This window comes from Bombina bombina, chromosome 5 (assembly GCF_027579735.1).
Source record: "Bombina bombina isolate aBomBom1 chromosome 5, aBomBom1.pri, whole genome shotgun sequence".
In the NCBI taxonomy this organism is placed as follows: domain Eukaryota; kingdom Metazoa; phylum Chordata; class Amphibia; order Anura; family Bombinatoridae; genus Bombina; species Bombina bombina.
In genome coordinates, this window is record NC_069503.1 from 627,360,654 (window position 1) to 627,378,550 (window position 17,897).

The following is a 17,897-nucleotide window of genomic DNA, read 5'->3' on the forward strand; positions in this document are numbered from 1 at the left end:
GATTGAAGAAAATTTTATAATAGGAGTAAATTAGAAAGTTGCTTAAAATTTCATGCTCAATCTGAATCACGAAAGAAAAATTTTGGTTACAGTGTCCCTTTAAGCGTAAGGTATTTTTAATTATAATGTTGGATTTTAGTAATTGATCACATACATTGTACTTGAGTTCACTTTTACTACTAGTTTGCTCACAATCCTTTATTAAAGTTTAATTATTTTTCTACACAATTCATCATTAAAATTTAGGGGGATTTTTCTATATATATAATTTGATAACCTACTTTACGAGATTAGGAATGCCCTAATGTTTAACAGCTTTTTACCAGCAATAATTTATGTGCAGTAAAAAAAACTTTGCAGTGTATTTTTGTTATTTACTTTGCCCCATGTACCTGCAATTTAGGCCTAAACATTCTAATGACTAGAAGGGTACATGTCATACTTCACAAGCCTAACCCTGCCACATATCTGTCCCTAATTGCCTTCTGAAGTGGTTATTAGATAAGGAACTGCAAAACAATGGCTATTTGGTTAATGTAATGACCATGGCAAGCCTTTTCTACTCCAGTAAAAAGTCCAGTAAAAAATTGGCTGTTGGAAAACATTTGTAGCAAACAAGGTCTTAAAGGGATAGTAAACTCACATCTAAGCTTTCATGATTCAGATAGAAGAGCATGCATTTTTAAGCAACTTTCCAATTTAGTTTTAATTATCAAGTTTGCTTTTGTTATATTGCTATCCTTTGTTAAAGAGTACATTTCATCAGCGCTCAGGAGCATGCATGTCTTTTATTCCTCTATGGCTGCAGTATTTATAACATTGTTTGTAGCTGTGTTATATAATGTTGCAAACATCATTGGCATAGAGCACTAAAGACACATGCACGTTCCTGACCTAGTATGAGACTATCTAGACTGTAGTCTCTTCCAAAAAGGTTACCAAGAGAACAATGCTAATTTGAAAATAGAAGTAAACTGGAAGTTGTTTCAAATTGCATGCCCTATCAAAACCATGAAAGTTTATTTTTTTACTTTTCTGTCCCTTTAATGTATCCAAAACATTTTCAAACACATTTATTATGTTAACTTATTGCAAGACTGCAGATAAATCTTGCAATTGCAAGGTTTTTAATGTCCCTGTTTTAGACATGGACTTGTTGAATCAGATATATTTGCATAAAGTCTCCTTTCCATAGATTATCATTTGCTCTTTTTCTAATTCATTATAATGATATGGCAGTTTGGGTTATTTATTTGTTTGCTTCTTTTTTTTTAAGCCATTCAAATCCATTAGAAGAATTGCAAATATAAAACAAGGAAAATAAAACTAGAATCTCATGGATTTTCAAAGACTTTTATGGAAGCAATAAATAAATGACCAAAATGAAAGTAAAATGACAAAAAATTAATTTCAAATTGATGATAAATGACGACTAATATTTGAATATATATATATATATATATATATATATACAGTATAAATATATATATATATATATATATATATATATATATATATATATATATATATATATATATATATTATATTAATTGTTCATTCACTAAAACATAAATGTTAAAAAGGGTGAGCTAACAGCAAAAATGTAAGTTCTAAACAGGCAAACATGGATTGTAAACAGGTCAAACCTACTATTAGAAAAGTGTTTTCTGATGGATTAACACCACATTCAAAGTATCTATGTGCGGGGTATATGGGTTGTTACTAAAACGCAAATGCAGTTTATAAGTTTGTGATAATGGATTGTCACAGCATTTTCTAATTAAATTAAATGGCTTTGAATTTGGTGAAAAGCCAAACACATTTCACATGGACATCACAACGGAGTTTGAACATAGCCACACATTCTTTGTTTTTTTAAGTCATACCAAGCCTAAGTTATTATGTTAATTTTATTTCTAATGCTACCAAAAACAACATTTTCACAAACTATAATATATCTATAATTCTGTTAACAAAACTTTTATTTTCTGTAGAGTATGAAGGATCTGGGACTGAGGTTCACAGGAAACATTCTAAATGCGGAGCTTGCAAATATGGGGCAGAATGTGATGAAGATGCAGAAGATATTGGGTAAGTAATTTTGTAGTTTTGAGACAGGAAGTCACATGTTCTTTGCTATTTTAAATAATTTACCTCCATATTTTTATATAGATAATCAGGTACTTATTGGTTTGTGTTATGTAGCATATTGCTACAGTAGAAAAAAATTGACATTGCCTTTGTAGAATAACTTTCACGTGTATGATCTCACTTACTCCTAGGGACAAACTATGGGAAATAAAGAGATTCTACTATTTCCCTATGTCAAATCTGTATTCTTACTGGATTTAATGAAGAAATATGACTTCAAATATCAATATCAGCAACCTTGTCTGGTGATTATTGTCTCTAGATTTATACTGCATGAAAAAAAATTTACACATATAGTTTACATTTATTATTTCAAAAATGTGTTATCAGTGAGGGATACTCGTGGCAATGGAATTCTAAAACTGCTGTAAAACTAGAATAAAAAAGTAAAATATTCAGTCAGGGCTTAAAGTGCCATAAAACAGGTTGAGATCTGTGCATATCCTAAAAGGGCTAATTAAGTAAAAACAGTTTGCATAAAAAAATTGTTGGCAAGTATTTTAAAATTATTTTCAAAAATAAGCAAAAATACTTATATAACCATGCTGTCTGAAACACTGTGCTCCACCCCCCTTATCAGTGTTTAGACACAGGCATTGTATTTCAACTGAGCTCACAGCTTCTAGGCATGCTCCAGCAGATAATCCCTATTCACTTTTGCCTTCTACCAAAACAACAATAGATATAGATACAGCCATAGATGGAAATGTGTGGGGCGAGTTGGAGCTTTACAATCCAGAAACTAAAAAGATAGGGTTAATAGCGAGGCACTGCAGTATACATTTGCAGGTAAAGTAATTAAAGTACTTAATATTATATTTTGTCTCTATCCCAACTTGTTTTATGTTCCTATAACAAATATCGCAGCTACAATGCCTAGAACTTTATTGGCTTATTCTCAATAAATTGGCTTCACTGATAAATTTCTAAAAAAAAATAAATGTGTAATTGTCTCCTCAATACTCATGTTGGTTCATAAGTATTATGTGAACTTATGATAAGAAAAAAACAAACATAACAAATATAATAATACTCAAAATTACATCCAACAAATTCCATGTTGTATACTCAGCTACACCAAAAATCTTTTAAAAACGAGTCCTAAATAAGTTGACAATAATCATGAATACCTTTATAAATTTAGGATTATATTTGACCTGCAAGGTTTGGTAAGGAAAGACCTATAAAAATACTAGTAGAACTATAAGAGTTGTAATGTAAGGTTTCTTTTTTTTTTCTAGAGAGTAGTTACTACTCTCTCGAAAAAAAAGAAACCTTACATTACAAGTAGTAGTAGTATACCAGTAAAATGATGTGATTATGTATTTTGGTTCACTGTTACTAAATACCTTCCAAAATTTCTCAGAGGCATTCCAGGCAGGAACGTAAAGAGGACTTGTAAGCAATAGGCCACCAGTGTTTTGTGGGCGGAGTCATGAGATGGGGCTGTAGGTGCAGCAAGGGCATGATTGACTAGAGATACTAGTGAGTTTTGTGAACAGAGCTGAGCAGTCCCTGGGAACTAGGACATTTGCTTTGATGGGGAAAGCTGCCGGGCTGCGGTTGCCAGACCTCCTGTGACATTCTTGCAAGATTTAGGATGCTTGGGAGGAGAAACTACAATGTTCAGATTTTAATCACAGGAAAAAACGGCAAAATAATAATGAATGTGCCAGTGTAGAATTTGTTTCCCTGTGTATAATTAAACCTTTTATGGGTTGCCAGACCTCCTGTGACATTCTGGCAAGATTTAGGATGCTTGGGAGGAGAAACTACAATGTTCAGATTTTAATCACAGGAAAAAACGGCAAAATAATAATGAATGTGCCAGTGTAGAATTTGTTTCACTGTGTATAATTAAACCTTTTATGGGAAATCAAGTGTAATGTCATTTTAGAATTAGTACTACATCACATTACTATGTTCTTAATTTCTGGTTAATCCAAAGCTAAAAATATGTTTTATTAACTGCTCTTTATATATAAAGGGCCAGATTACGAGTGGAGCGCAAATGTTTGCACGTGAGCGAAAAAAGGGTTTATCGCAGGGTTTTGTGTTCATCAGGCTTATCGCAAATATTACGAGTTGAAAGCATGAGCGCATTCGCAATTTATGCTAGAATGATTACCGCAACTTCAGAGCACTGGTTAACTGTTTTGCAAAACTAGAAAAGTTGCACAAAACACATCAAAAATACATCACAAAGTACAGTTACACTGTATACATAAATAGACATATATACACATAAATACGTATGTATACATAAATAGACATATATACACATAAATACGTATGTATACATAAATAGACATATATATACACATAAATACGTATGTATACATAAATAGACATATATACACATAAATACGTATGTATACATAAATAGACATATATACACATAAATACATATGTATACATAAATAGACATATATACACATAAATACATATGTATACATAAATAGACATATATACACATAAATACATATGTATACATAAATAGACATATATACACATAAATACATATGTATACATAAATAGACATATATACACATAAATACATATGTATACATAAATAGACATATATACACATAAATACATATGTATACATAAATAGACATATATACACATAAATACATATGTATACATAAATAGACATATATACACATAAATACATATGTATACATAAATAGACATATATACACATAAATACATATGTATACATAAATAGACATATATACACATAAATACATATGTATACATAAATAGACATATATACACATAAATACATATGTATACATAAATAGACATATATAGAAGTGCATTGGAGTCCTTTCAGTTAAGTAGATGAAAGAAACAACAATAGTCCAGCACACACTGAAATAAAATTGGGTGCAAGCTATAACAGGGCACTGCACAACCATGTAATAATATCCAAAAGTAGAAAAGAATAGCAGCACTCCAATGGATAGTTACCAATTTTTTTTATTTGTGGCCCAAAGCACAAAGAAGCAGCAACGTTTCGGACTACATGTTGAAGGACATGTAGTTCGAAACGTTGCTGCTTCTTTGTGCTTTGGGCCACAAATAAAAAAATTGGTAACTATCCATTGGAGTGCTGCTATTCTCTTTTACTTTTCGTTAAGTAGATTAAAACAGGTAATAATTATGTATTTACTGTAAATATTTCACATTCCAATGTTCTCCACATAGCAGTATATGTTCTAAATATTTCTAAATAGATATTCCTTTATTTATATATATATATATATATATATATATATATATATATACATATACCTATGTATAATCATGTATCTATATACAGTATATATATATATATATATATATATATATATATATATATATATATATATATATTAGGTATTAATATATATTGCACCAAAAAAAACATCAGATATATCTAGAAATATTTATTTATGAATACGTAGAACATATTCTGTGATGTGAAGAACATTGGAATGTGAAATATTCATATTTTCATGTCAGGTTAGCACACATGAGAATATGCGAATAGGTTTGCACAAGAGTGGGGTGTTTTTCCACTTTTTTCTCCATTTGACTTTTATAGGGGAATACAAGTGCAATCTTTTATTAGCACTCCACTTGTAATTTATCCCAAAGTATTTTACTATATGACCTTACAGTGTCTAATTACTTATTGAAAATCAATTTTTAATTCATAATGCGATTCACTATTACTGAACCATTGTTTATCTTCATATGATTGATTAAACCAAATGTAATTGTTTATCTTCATATGATTAATTAAACTATTTAAGCAATTATTTCCATTTTTATAAGTGTGGGGCGTGTCCGATCAGCGACCAAGATGGCTGCCTTTTAAATACAGTGGAACATTAAATCTTATTCTTTTCAAGAGAAAGGTGACAAGAACTACTTGTAGAACAGATTTATGTGATTTATACATATCAACGAGAACAGGCAGACCTGATAAGAGGAGGTGTGCAGCAGAGGCCTTGCAACGACCTGGACCTTTCTTTACCCCCCACATTATCCTGACATGTCAGTATAACCAGTCATTTGTGCTGAAGAATGACCAAAATTCTAGAGCACCTTGCGAGAAAATAGGTAACCTTTCTACTACAGTATATGGACTGAGACTTACTTTGCTCTATGCCAAATATCATCTCACATGCAATGATGCCTTTGATAAACAGCCCATGCTGCTCATATGCTGTGAATCCGGGAGAGCTTTTAGATGAATGGGAGCGGCAGGCCACAGCTATTAGAAGACCATCTCAGTAGCCTATGACAACAGTTGAAGGAACTCCTTCCAAAAATATCTCCACAAAGCTGCTATATTAGCCACATCATACCTATGGAGGACACACAAATCTCATGGGGACCCGAGACGAACATGGAGAGCTGTGGCGCTATGGAGCACCGGATTGCACAAATAAACTCAGCGGTCAGCGATCGAGAGGAGAAATATTTCTCGGCCTGGATAGTGCCTGAGGAATGGCATGGTGGCTCAGAGAAGGATGAAATACCTGCAGAAGTGCCGACAGCCAACCCGGACAGTAAGAAAAGCATGCAGGATATAGACTGCACTACTGAACATCGTTCCAGATTAGGGAACACAATCACTGGTTCTGCTGCCTTTACAAACAGTGTGTATGGCATATGTATCTCATCTACTACAGTTGCTGATAGTGGAAACATATATTGGGCCTGTATCTTTAACTGGGGTGATCAATATCCAGCCTTAGGAAAAAAACTAAGAACCGGCATAGGATAGACTCTCATAATGCTAGATTTGCCTTGATATGGAAACCAGTTAAGTTACTTACATGGAGCTGGGACAAAATTAACATTTCCTATTTGCATCAATGCTTCTGACCTATCTAATGATCTATTAGGGCAGTTTGCTTTTTTTATGTGTTTGTTTGTTTGTTTGTTTTTCCCGTGCCACAGGGGTAACCACCCTCAGTTCACCATGCTTTTTAATAGTATGATTCCAAATAAACATGATGCCTTATATATTTAATTCTCTTGTTAATAGAGTTGATGCCCCTCTGTCTGCAGCCGCGGCAGCGGGACGCAATTGCTTTAGTCAGTGAGATAATTATTTGAGATTTTAAGGCTAGCTTTTGGTGGGTGGGAATGAGACCTCTCTATATATTCTCTCCTTATTGCTATAATGCAGTGGAAGCTATATAACTCTTAAAGTATCCATCTCTATCTATTTAAAATATTATAAGGCAATTGTAGTCCAACAGATAAAATTACTTAAGGGCCTTGACTATGTATCATATACCTACTCATACTTTGATTACTATTTTCTATAGTTAATATCATATAACAGACCCACGAGAAGCAATAAATTATTTAATCCACCTCCATCAAATATTTACAACTTACAGAGGTTTAAGATAGTGAGGGAGGCTTGTTTGGATAATAATGGAGGTCCTTATAACTTAATATGGAGCTCTCAGCTAGTCTTGTCTAATTGCCTATAACCCGATCTGTTATATTTGGGACTCCTAAGAGATGCTCTGGGCGCTATCTTTACTAGGAAATAATAATGATGTGATTTCAATAACATTCTTAACATGATGTCTATTTGTTTGTACAGCATACTCCATATATCTCCTGTGTTTAGATATTGTCATATAGATATACCTATTCTATTATAAATTTGTTACACTAGAACTCCCCTCGTTTAGGCATATAAACATATAGGGGCCCAAAAGTGATCCCCTAATGATATTGATGATTGAAATCTATATTTGTTTGTAAACGGACAAATCTATGTAACTATGTATAAATGGACAATATCATGAGTTGAAATTGTTGTTATATTATTTTTTAAAATCAATAAAAATATTTTGGGAAAAAAATAATAAAAAATAAATAAATAAGTAAAACCTTTGATTATTTTTTGTTTATAATCTCTGGTGTTTTCTGTAGTAATGCTGTAGCGTACCAGAAGACTAAAACAAAGCAAAACCAAAGATATATTTATATACTAGACCAATTAAAAACAAAAGTAGAATGTCATTTTGAAGCATCACTTTTCCAAAAGTTTGACCTGACTTAAACCCACTGGCAATCAATCAAGAACATTGTTCATAATAGCAACATTCTTGTGTTTAGCTAACAAGTGGTGGTTTTGCCCATGGCAAAATTATTGTCCTGAAGCAAAATGAAAAAAAAAAAGTGTTTCCCAAAGGTTAGGAACTGCAGATTGTTACTCTCAAACATTTAAAAGACAAATATGTAGTCTCAGGCTTCCATAGTTGGGATTGTGCTATGTGTAGAGCTCAGTTTCACAAATACATTGGGCGAGGTTATGTTCAAAATTAATTTAGGCTCATTTCATCTATCTTTTCTAGCCAATCATCAGTGGTCATTTCTTCCATTAACATATTTAGTCATGGTTAATGGCCCAGTACATGATATCTACAAGAATTGGTAGAAACTCTGAAAACAATAAATACAACTGCGACATTTAGAAAACATTATGCAAATTGGAATCTGTAAATGCAAGCAAATGTTTCACATTCACATGTCTGCTTTGTTATGTTAAAGTAGTCTCACTGGATAGATTGGTATTTGTATTAGTGATCTCACACATGCAAAAAAGGGGTTGTTATATTCTGGTGTTGGGGCAGTGCACAAGGTCTCACAATAGAACTGAAAAAGGGAAACAGACACAAGAAAATGCAGTATAATAGTGTTTATTATGAACTTACTGCAATAACATAAATCAGTAATTAGCTTATAAAACAAGACAGTGCTTAAACTATAAATGCATTACTTATCTTCAGGTTTCAGATGTTAATAGCATGTAACAGCGCTGAGAGTCATCATTCAGTGGCACACAGGCAGATGCTGTATCAAACTTCTCTCTCAGATGTTGCCCAAAGCTCTCCTGCCTCTCCCTCTCAACAATTCTAATAATTAAATCTTTAATTTAGCAGGTATGTCTAAAGTTGTGTCAATCTTATTAATTTATTTAGCAAGCATTTAGCAAAAATAATAACACGGCTTGAGAACAGAACAGCAGATTGAAATACAAGTATAACATTTCTGAAAGGCAACATTCTTAAAGGCATAAATGTGTTTTTATTTTATATATACTGTATATATGTATATATATATATATATATATATATGTACTATACTATATATGTATGCAGACTCTACATACATGTTGTCTTAAAAGCAAAGTTTTAATATAAACTGATAATACATTAAGGGCTAGATTACAAGGGGAGTGCTAATTTCTTGCGTTCCCGTAAACGGGCAATTGGCCTGTTTACAGGCATGCAATAAATAACCACCCATTTCAAGTGGCTGGTTATTGCTACCACAAGTTCGTGGTAACAATTAGCGCTAAAATATTATCCAGAGGTCAGACCTCTGGTCAATTTTTAAATGCTGCCCAATTGTCCCCAAAATAACATGTGAGGTAGCTTTTTAAATATTAAAAAAATTAAAAAAGCAGTTTTTAGGGGTTAAAAGTGGCAGGTGTGGGGTGTTAGAAAAAAAACGCACTGAAAAGTGCCTTTACATAGCAGTCTATGGGGACCAGGGCCGCCATCAGGGGGTGACAGGGGTGACTCCTGTCAGGGGCCCAATGGGCCAGGGGGGCCCCATGAGGCAAGAACTAAAAAAAAAATAAAAAAAAATTTTAATTTTTGCAGCCACCAGTTGGTACTACAGCAGAGTGCTAATTGAGCATGGGAAATGTTATTACAAGGAGTAAAGTATTAGCATTTGAGAGGATTTCTGAATGTGTACTAAACCACTATGCACAGTGTGAGACAGACTTGGCACTTAAAGGGACAGTACACTGTAAAATTGTTTTTCCATAAATGTATTTTAAATGACTTGTTATACCAACTGCAGAGTATAAAATATTTGAGAAATTGCATTTTCGGGTTTATTTGTGTATCTGAAGTAGCTGGTTTTGTGCTTTGAAACCACAGCCTATTACAATGGGTTGAGCTTCAGGTAATATCAGATCTCATTATGTTATCACTTTTATGTGCACAGACTTGCTTCCTTATCTTATATTTGTCCGGAACACCAAAGCTCAATACATAGAGAGAACAATGGAAAATTATCATTTTATTGCTTAACTATCATGCCCCCCACTGAGGGTGTAATCTATTCTGCTGTCTGTGTTTACTTAGGCTATTCAATAGCGTATACGCCAGTATCAAAACTTTCAGTATAGGTTGGGAAACCACAAGCTAAATCAGCTATTTCAAATGCTGAAATATGAGTAAAGGAGCTACTTGCAACCAATTTAATACACTCTAGCAGGTAAAAAGGATCACTGGGAATAATTTAAAGGGGAGAAAGTTTTTGGGTGAACTGTCCCTTTAAGTTTGTTCAGCGTGTGCCTGAGTCAGACTGCAGATAACTTTCATTTGCAGAGGAGGTATGACTTACTTAGCAAATGTTTTTTATTTCTTTGTGCAATTTCAGATTGTAACTTCAGTGTGGTAGTAGTTGTATGGTGGGGCCAGGGGTCCATAAAAACAATTTTTTTTAGCAGCAGTGTATTTATGATTATTTGACAATGCTGTAGAAATTCTATATTTAAAACCATGCAGAAATGTTTCCTCCTCAATACACAAATGGTAGGTGCCCTTTTGGCAGATATGCATTTTTTTTATTTATTTATATATATATATATATATATATATATATATATATATAAAACATTACACTTTACTGCCCCTTTATGCAAGGACTTCCAGATGCAAGGAGGCATTTCATCTAAGATTTTTACATCTGCATAAAATGTTATAATCTCAGACTTAGATTGCTCAGTGTTTGAAATGAGTCAGGTTAACTTAAAACTGTTCAGTTTACACTACAGCTGACTTTATTTTGAAATACATACCAACAAGCCTAAATTATGCATTCAACCAGATCTAATGGTATGAGTACCACAGCTTATGGTTCCACCAAGACCATATGGAGTACAGCATTTTCAAAATCCATAAGTACAGCTGACAGATGGGAACATTTGTACACTATATTTGAAGTGGTGCTCTTGGTTGGGGAAAAAACAAACATACATATGTCAACCTTTTAAAAGTACTTTTCTTCATCTAGCCATCTACTCAGATCATTAATGTACAATTTTGAATTCACAGAATTATTTTTGTTTACACATTTACAAATATGATTCTTTAAAAAGTGATCTCTTAATTTATGCATTTTTTTTATCATGCATGTCACACACTGTTGATTTAGGGGATGCAAGGTGCATAAATGTTTCCTCCTGTGAGTGTTTCTGTGGGTGTCTGTGTTTATGTCTTTGTGCTTTGGTTTGTGTCTCTATGAGTGTGTATGTATTTTTTTCTGTGGGTCTCTCTGTGAGGGTGGGTGTGTATGTCTTTGAGCTTTTTCTATGGGTGTCTCTGCGAGGGTGTGTGTATGTTTGCCTTTGTGTATTTTCTCTGGATGCCTCTGTGAGGGTGGGTGTGTATGGCTGTGTTTTCTGTGGATGTCTCTGTGAGGGTGTGTGTGTGTATATGTATGTCTGTGTTTTCTGTGGATGTCTCTGTGAGGGTGTGTGTTTTCTGTGGGTGTCTCTGTGAGGGTGTGTGTATGTCTTTGTGTGTTTTTTCTTCTGATGTCTCAGTGAGGGTGTGTGTTTTCTGTGGGTGTCTCTGTGAGGGTGTGTGTATGTCTGTATGTTTTCTGTGGATGTCTCAGTGAGGGTGTGTGTATGCATGTCTTTCTGTGTTTTATGTGGTTGTCTCTGTGTGTGTGTTTGTATGTCTTTGTGTGTTTTCTGAGGCTGTCTCTGTCGGTTTTTCCTTGGGTGTATGTGCAAGTTTGAGTTTGTGTGTGTGTGTGTGTCCATTGTCTGTTCCTTTTTAGGTCATTTTTACCGTACTACTGATTATTCACATCTTTCTACAGACTTTGAGACTAATGAGACCTTTACAGAAGTCACCAATCCACCATTTAACCTTTAAATTATTGTTTAGGCAGTTCAGGGCCCTTCCTTTCAGCCACTGCATGCTGTTGTCATCATTTAGTTGGCATCTTCCTTTACAAAAAGATAATCGATAATCAGAACTCCATATTTTGTTTTCTAAATCTCCTTTTTTTTTTTACAAAACTGTAGCCTACCTCATTACTTGTCAGGTCAATGTAATCAAGTGCTGAGTGTCTGTGTGGGTGTCTGTGTCTGAGTGTGTTTGTTTGTTTCTTTGCATGTCTGCTAGAGTATCTATATGTGAATCCTTATGTGTGAGTGTGTGTTTTAGTGTATGAGTGTGTTTCTGTGTTTGTATGTTACTACCTTTACAACATTTCCAAGTTTAAATAGACACTTAAGAATAAAGTGCATATACGTTTTAGACACTTGGTCAAAAATTGCACGTCAAGGGGGGGGGGGGCCTGATCAATGGTCAAGTCAGGGGCCCCAAAATTTCTAGTGGCGGCCCTGATGGGGACTGTGTGTTATATACATATATATTAATATTTGCTGCCCATCGCTATGATACTTACCTCCTTCCTTGCACTAGTTCTTATGCCGTGTATCACGGCATGAGAATTAGGCTCCCTTTGGAGCCTATGGAAGTGTGCTCTTGTGAGCACAAAGCTTCTGTGCAATGCGAACATGAGGTTGCGTACGTATTTCACCTAACTTCTAACAGCATATATAACTTGCAATACCAGAGTATATTTGTGTGCACTGGTATTACTAAGTTGAGCACAAATATCGTTTGCCCTTAACTTGTAATCAGCGCTAACTGTTTGATTAATTATTTGTTTATGATGAGCTTTCAGGATGTTTCAGGGCATTCTTGAGCCAAGGTTGGGATTTATTCACCTGTACAGAAACAAAGACCCAATTACCTCTGTGAAGTATTTCATTTTGTGGGTTGTGTTTCACTTTTTTCTATTTTTCTATTATTCATTTTGATTGAACTGTTTTTATATTTCTTTTTATTTTATTTTTTTACATTTGTGTGATGTGCTTCTATGCTGTTGAAAGTTAATGTTTACAAGACAGAAGTGGCCCCATTGATTTCAAAGGAACTGATCTTGGCCACTAGCCAATCTGATTAAGGATGAGTACAGATCTCGTTGAATCTCACCATGTTTGAGCAGTGATGTAGGGTGCAAGGTTTTTTTTTTTTTTTGGGCAAGATATTAATTTAATAATCAAGTGTTTATGTACACCATTGTTGGGGTGTCTCATTCTGAGCCATGTTTGATTTAAATCTTTTATTATTATTATTTTTAATTTAGAGTTACAACCAAGTACTTATAGTTTGTTTTCCTAGGAGGTGTCTTCATAGGCTATTACTTCTGTCAATTTCCCATAAAGGTTTAAAAACTATTACTATTAATTTGCTTAAAACTAGAAAGACAAAGACCTCCTCGAAAAATTTTAAAAAAATGGTCTTCCTGTATAAGGCAGGAGACTTAATTTGTTAGAGCTAATGCTTCTTCTGGTTTCTTATAAAGTATAATTCTTTTTTTTGGGGGGGGAGGGGGGATTGGCATCAATTTATCAAACATTGGTCCCCATTCCTTTCCCCAGAATTCCTGTGCAAAGTGATTTGCATGATTTTTTGTGGAGTTATGAAATAGAAAGCCAATCCCATCCAGTAAAAGATTCAGTGATAACCCATGTATCACATGCTTTCCAAAGGCATTTGTGGTACAAAACATCCCCTATATGTTAAATGGGGACAATTCAACAGCAGTATTCCAATACATGAGAAAACACTTTTCCAGCTACTTTTGTCCAAAGTGTACTATGAAACGTGTATTCAAAGGAAGTATAACTATCAGAATGATAACTAGAAAATTGAATGAGGAGAAATTAAATGCTCATTTTTAAAGAATTGGTATTAATATACAGGGAGTGCAGAATTATTAGGCAAATGAATATTTTGACCACATCATCCTCTTTATGCATGTTGTCTTACTCCAAGCTGTATAGGCTCGAAAGCCTACTACCAATTAAGCATATTAGGTGATGTGCATCTCTGTAATGAGAAGGGGTGTGGTCTAATGACATCAACACCCTATATCAGGTGTGCATAATTATTAGGCAACTTCCTTTCCTTTGGCAAAATGGGTCAAAAGAAGGACTTGACAGGCTCAGAAAAGTCAAAAATAGTGAGATATCTTGCAGAGGGATGCAGCACTCTTAAAATTGCAAAGCTTCTGAAGCGTGATCATCGAACAATCAAGCGTTTCATTCAAAATAGTCAACAGGGTCGAAAGAAGCGTGTGGAAAAACCAAGGCGCAAAATAACTGCCCATGAACTGAGAAAAGTCAAGCGTGCAGCTGCCAAGATGCCACTTGCCACCAGTTTGGCCATATTTCAGAGCTGCAACATCACTGGAGTGCCCAAAAGCACAAGGTGTGCAATACTCAGAGACATGGCCAAGGTAAGAAAGGCTGAAAGACGACCACCACTGAACAAGACACACAAGCTGAAACGTCAAGACTGGGCCAAGAAATATCTCAAGACTGATTTTTCTAAGGTTTTATGGACTGATGAAATGAGAGTGAGTCTTGATGGGCCAGATGGATGGGCCCGTGGCTGGATTGGTAAAGGGCAGAGAGCTCCAGTCTGACTCAGACGCCAGCAAGGTGGAGGTGGAGTACTGGTTTGGGCTGGTATAATCAAAGATGAGCTTGTGGGGCCTTTTCGGGTTGAGGATGGAGTCAAGCTCAACTCCCAGTCCTACTGCCAGTTTCTGGAAGACACCTTCTTCAAGCAGTGGTACAGGAAGAAGTCTGCATCCTTCAAGAAAAACATGATTTTCATGCAGGACAATGCTCCATCACACGCGTGCAAGTACTCCACAGCGTGGCTGGCAAGAAAGGGTATAAAAGAAGAAAATCTAATGACATGGCCTCCTTGTTCACCTGATCTGAACCCCATTGAGAACCTGTGGTCCATCATCAAATGTGAGATTTACAAGGAGGGAAAACAGTACACCTCTCTGAACAGTGTCTGGGAGGCTGTGGTTGCTGCTGCACGCAATGTTGATGGTGAACAGATCAAAACACTGACAGAATCCATGGATGGCAGGCTTTTGAGTGTCCTTGCAAAGAAAGGTGGCTATATTGGTCACTGATTTGTTTTTGTTTTGTTTTTGAATGTCAGAAATGTGTATTTGTGAATGTTGAGATGTTATATTGGTTTCACTGGTAAAAATAAATAATTGAAATGGGTATATATTTGTTTTTTGTTAAGTTGCCTAATAATTATGCACAGTAATAGTCACCTGCACACACAGATATCCCCCTAAAATAGCTATAACTAAAAACAAACTAAAAACTACTTCCAAAACTATTCAGCTTTGATATTAATGAGTGTTTTGGGTCCATTGAGAACATGGTTGTTGTGCAATAATAAAATTAATCCTCAAAAATACAACTTGCCTAATAATTCTGCACTCCCTGTATATTTCACAAAATTTTCCAAAGGTTTTCCAGATAAAAGAAGTGAAAGGGACTTGTGGGCTGTGACCCAACAGTTGTTTGAGGGTGTTAATGGTTACATAAAAAATACATTTAAATACATAAAAAGTCATCAGAAGATTGAATGTATTATCCATGAACATCTGCAAAAATCTGTGTAAAAAATCCCTTAAATGCCTATAATAAGCAAACAATGATTTGTCTGCCTAGTATTTGCGTTTAACTACATTTAACTGTGATAATTTGTATTAATCTTATCAGTTTTACTAATTCAAGTGGCTCTTCTAATTGGTTGAAATATTTTAGAGTGGTTTAGAAATGATCAAGAAGTCATACACTATTTTTATAGAAGGCTGTGATGGGCTGAATTGGGAGCCATTGCATTGTATGTTGTTAAAACCAGTTGTAAAACAAAGTAATTGCCATTGAATTGATTTCACTGTTCTGCTTATGACACTAAATATACGGAATAAAGGAACATTAAATAGAGTAGAATTGCCTAATGCAAGTGCATAACAAAAATACAATGCAATAACACTTACTCTGAATTTCAAATAAGCAGTTATTTTTTTATGACAAATGTATTTTTTTTCCTCCATTTGCCATCCCCCTGTATCATGTGACAGACATCAACCAATCACAGAATAGTATACATATAAACTGTGAACCTGTGCATATGCTCAGTAGGAGCTGGTGCCTCAGAAAGTGTGCATATAAAAAGTTGGTCTTAACCCTTTAAATGCTAAGCAATTTCCCACCTGGGTGCTAAGCTGGATTTGAGGGGGGGGGGGTTGTTTTTGTTTTTTAAATATATATATTTTTTTAACTTTTTTATTTTCAGATCCCCAAGACTTATACCGTTGGAAAGGTTAGGCGATTATCTTTCCAATGGTGGGTCTTGGGGGTCTGTAGCTGCTTAGATGCCTGAGATACAGACTTCTAAGCAGCATGCCCCCATTTCCCTATTCTGTCCATTGTAATTTTTAAATAAAGTTGCGCGGTGATGTCATCACGTCATTGCGCGTGACGTCACCAGGCAAAACTATACAGGCTAGTTCGCTGGGGTGGAAGTCAGTGGGAGCCCAGAGATTGCCCTCAAGGTGGGTGAGTGCTAGCAACCGCTCTGAGCCGTCGTCAGCACCTGTGTGCCAATTTGCGACGGCTCAGGGACAACGTTAGCACTCGGGTTAAAACTGCATGCAGTTTATGAATCATCAAACTTTAAAGGGACATGAAAAAAAAAATGTTTCTTTCATTTTACTTTCATTATTCAGATAAAGCATACAATTTTAAACTTTCCAAATCTCTGCATCCTTTGTTGAAAAGAAAAGGCCCAGGAGCTGTGAGATAGCTGTTGATTGGTGGCTGCACATATATGCCTCTTGTCATTGGTTTACTGATTGATGTGTTTATCTAGGCTCTAGTAGTGCATTGCTGCTACTTCAATAAAGGATACAAAGAGAATGAGGCAAAATTAAAACCAGAAAAAAATTGGAAAATTGTTTAAAAATATATTCTCTGTCTGAATCATGAAATAAAAATTTGGGGTTGCATATCCCTTTAATTTTAACTTTAGCGTCCCTTTAAAATACGATGTGCACCATTTTCAACTTTATTTTTTTCTCATTCAGTATCCTTTAACATACGTATTTAATATGATTTTTTTTTTTACACGGCTGTTCTTGGCTGAAGGATCTTTATCTTTTACCTTGCATAATTCATCCATTTTTCTCTCTTTCCTCCTGACCTCTAAATTGCTTTGCTTTAAAATATTTATGCTACTTTCCTCTTATTATTTTTTGTATTCCAACTGAAGCCTTCATTTGTACAAGAAGACAACCCTAGGGGTGATGTAAAAAGATTACGCTTCCAGAATTTGTATCTGAAACACTTTATTATCAGTTAATTTCCACTCCAATTAAAGGGACACTAAAGTCAAAATTAAACTTTCATGAGTTAGATAGAGCATGCAATTTTAAACAACTTTCCAATTGGCTTCCATTATTAAAATCTGCACAATCTTTTTATGTGCACTTTTTCTGAGGCACCAGCTCCTACTAAGCATTTGCAAGAAACCACAATATATACATATATGCTTTTTGTGATTGGCTGATTTATGTCACATGATGCACGGGGAAGGAAAATTAAACTAACTTTGGAATTTGTCAGAAACCAAATCTACTATTTATTTGAAATACATTGCTTTTGCATTGTCTTGTAATAGGCATTTGTTGATTGCTCTAGTGTATTTAAAGGGCCATAATAGCCAAATGTT

General features: G+C 34.6%; 1 protein-coding gene across 1 annotated transcript in view; it reads left to right on the top strand.

Moving 5' to 3' along the window:
- Nucleotides 1–17,897, top strand: part of TMEFF1 (transmembrane protein with EGF like and two follistatin like domains 1) — a 361,275-nt gene that overhangs the window by 234,822 nt on the left and 108,556 nt on the right. Inside the window, exon 5 of the mRNA XM_053714586.1 lies at nt 1,995–2,091. Coding sequence (XP_053570561.1) covers nt 1,995–2,091 — 97 coding nt within the window. The remainder of the gene's footprint in view (nt 1–1,994; nt 2,092–17,897) is intronic.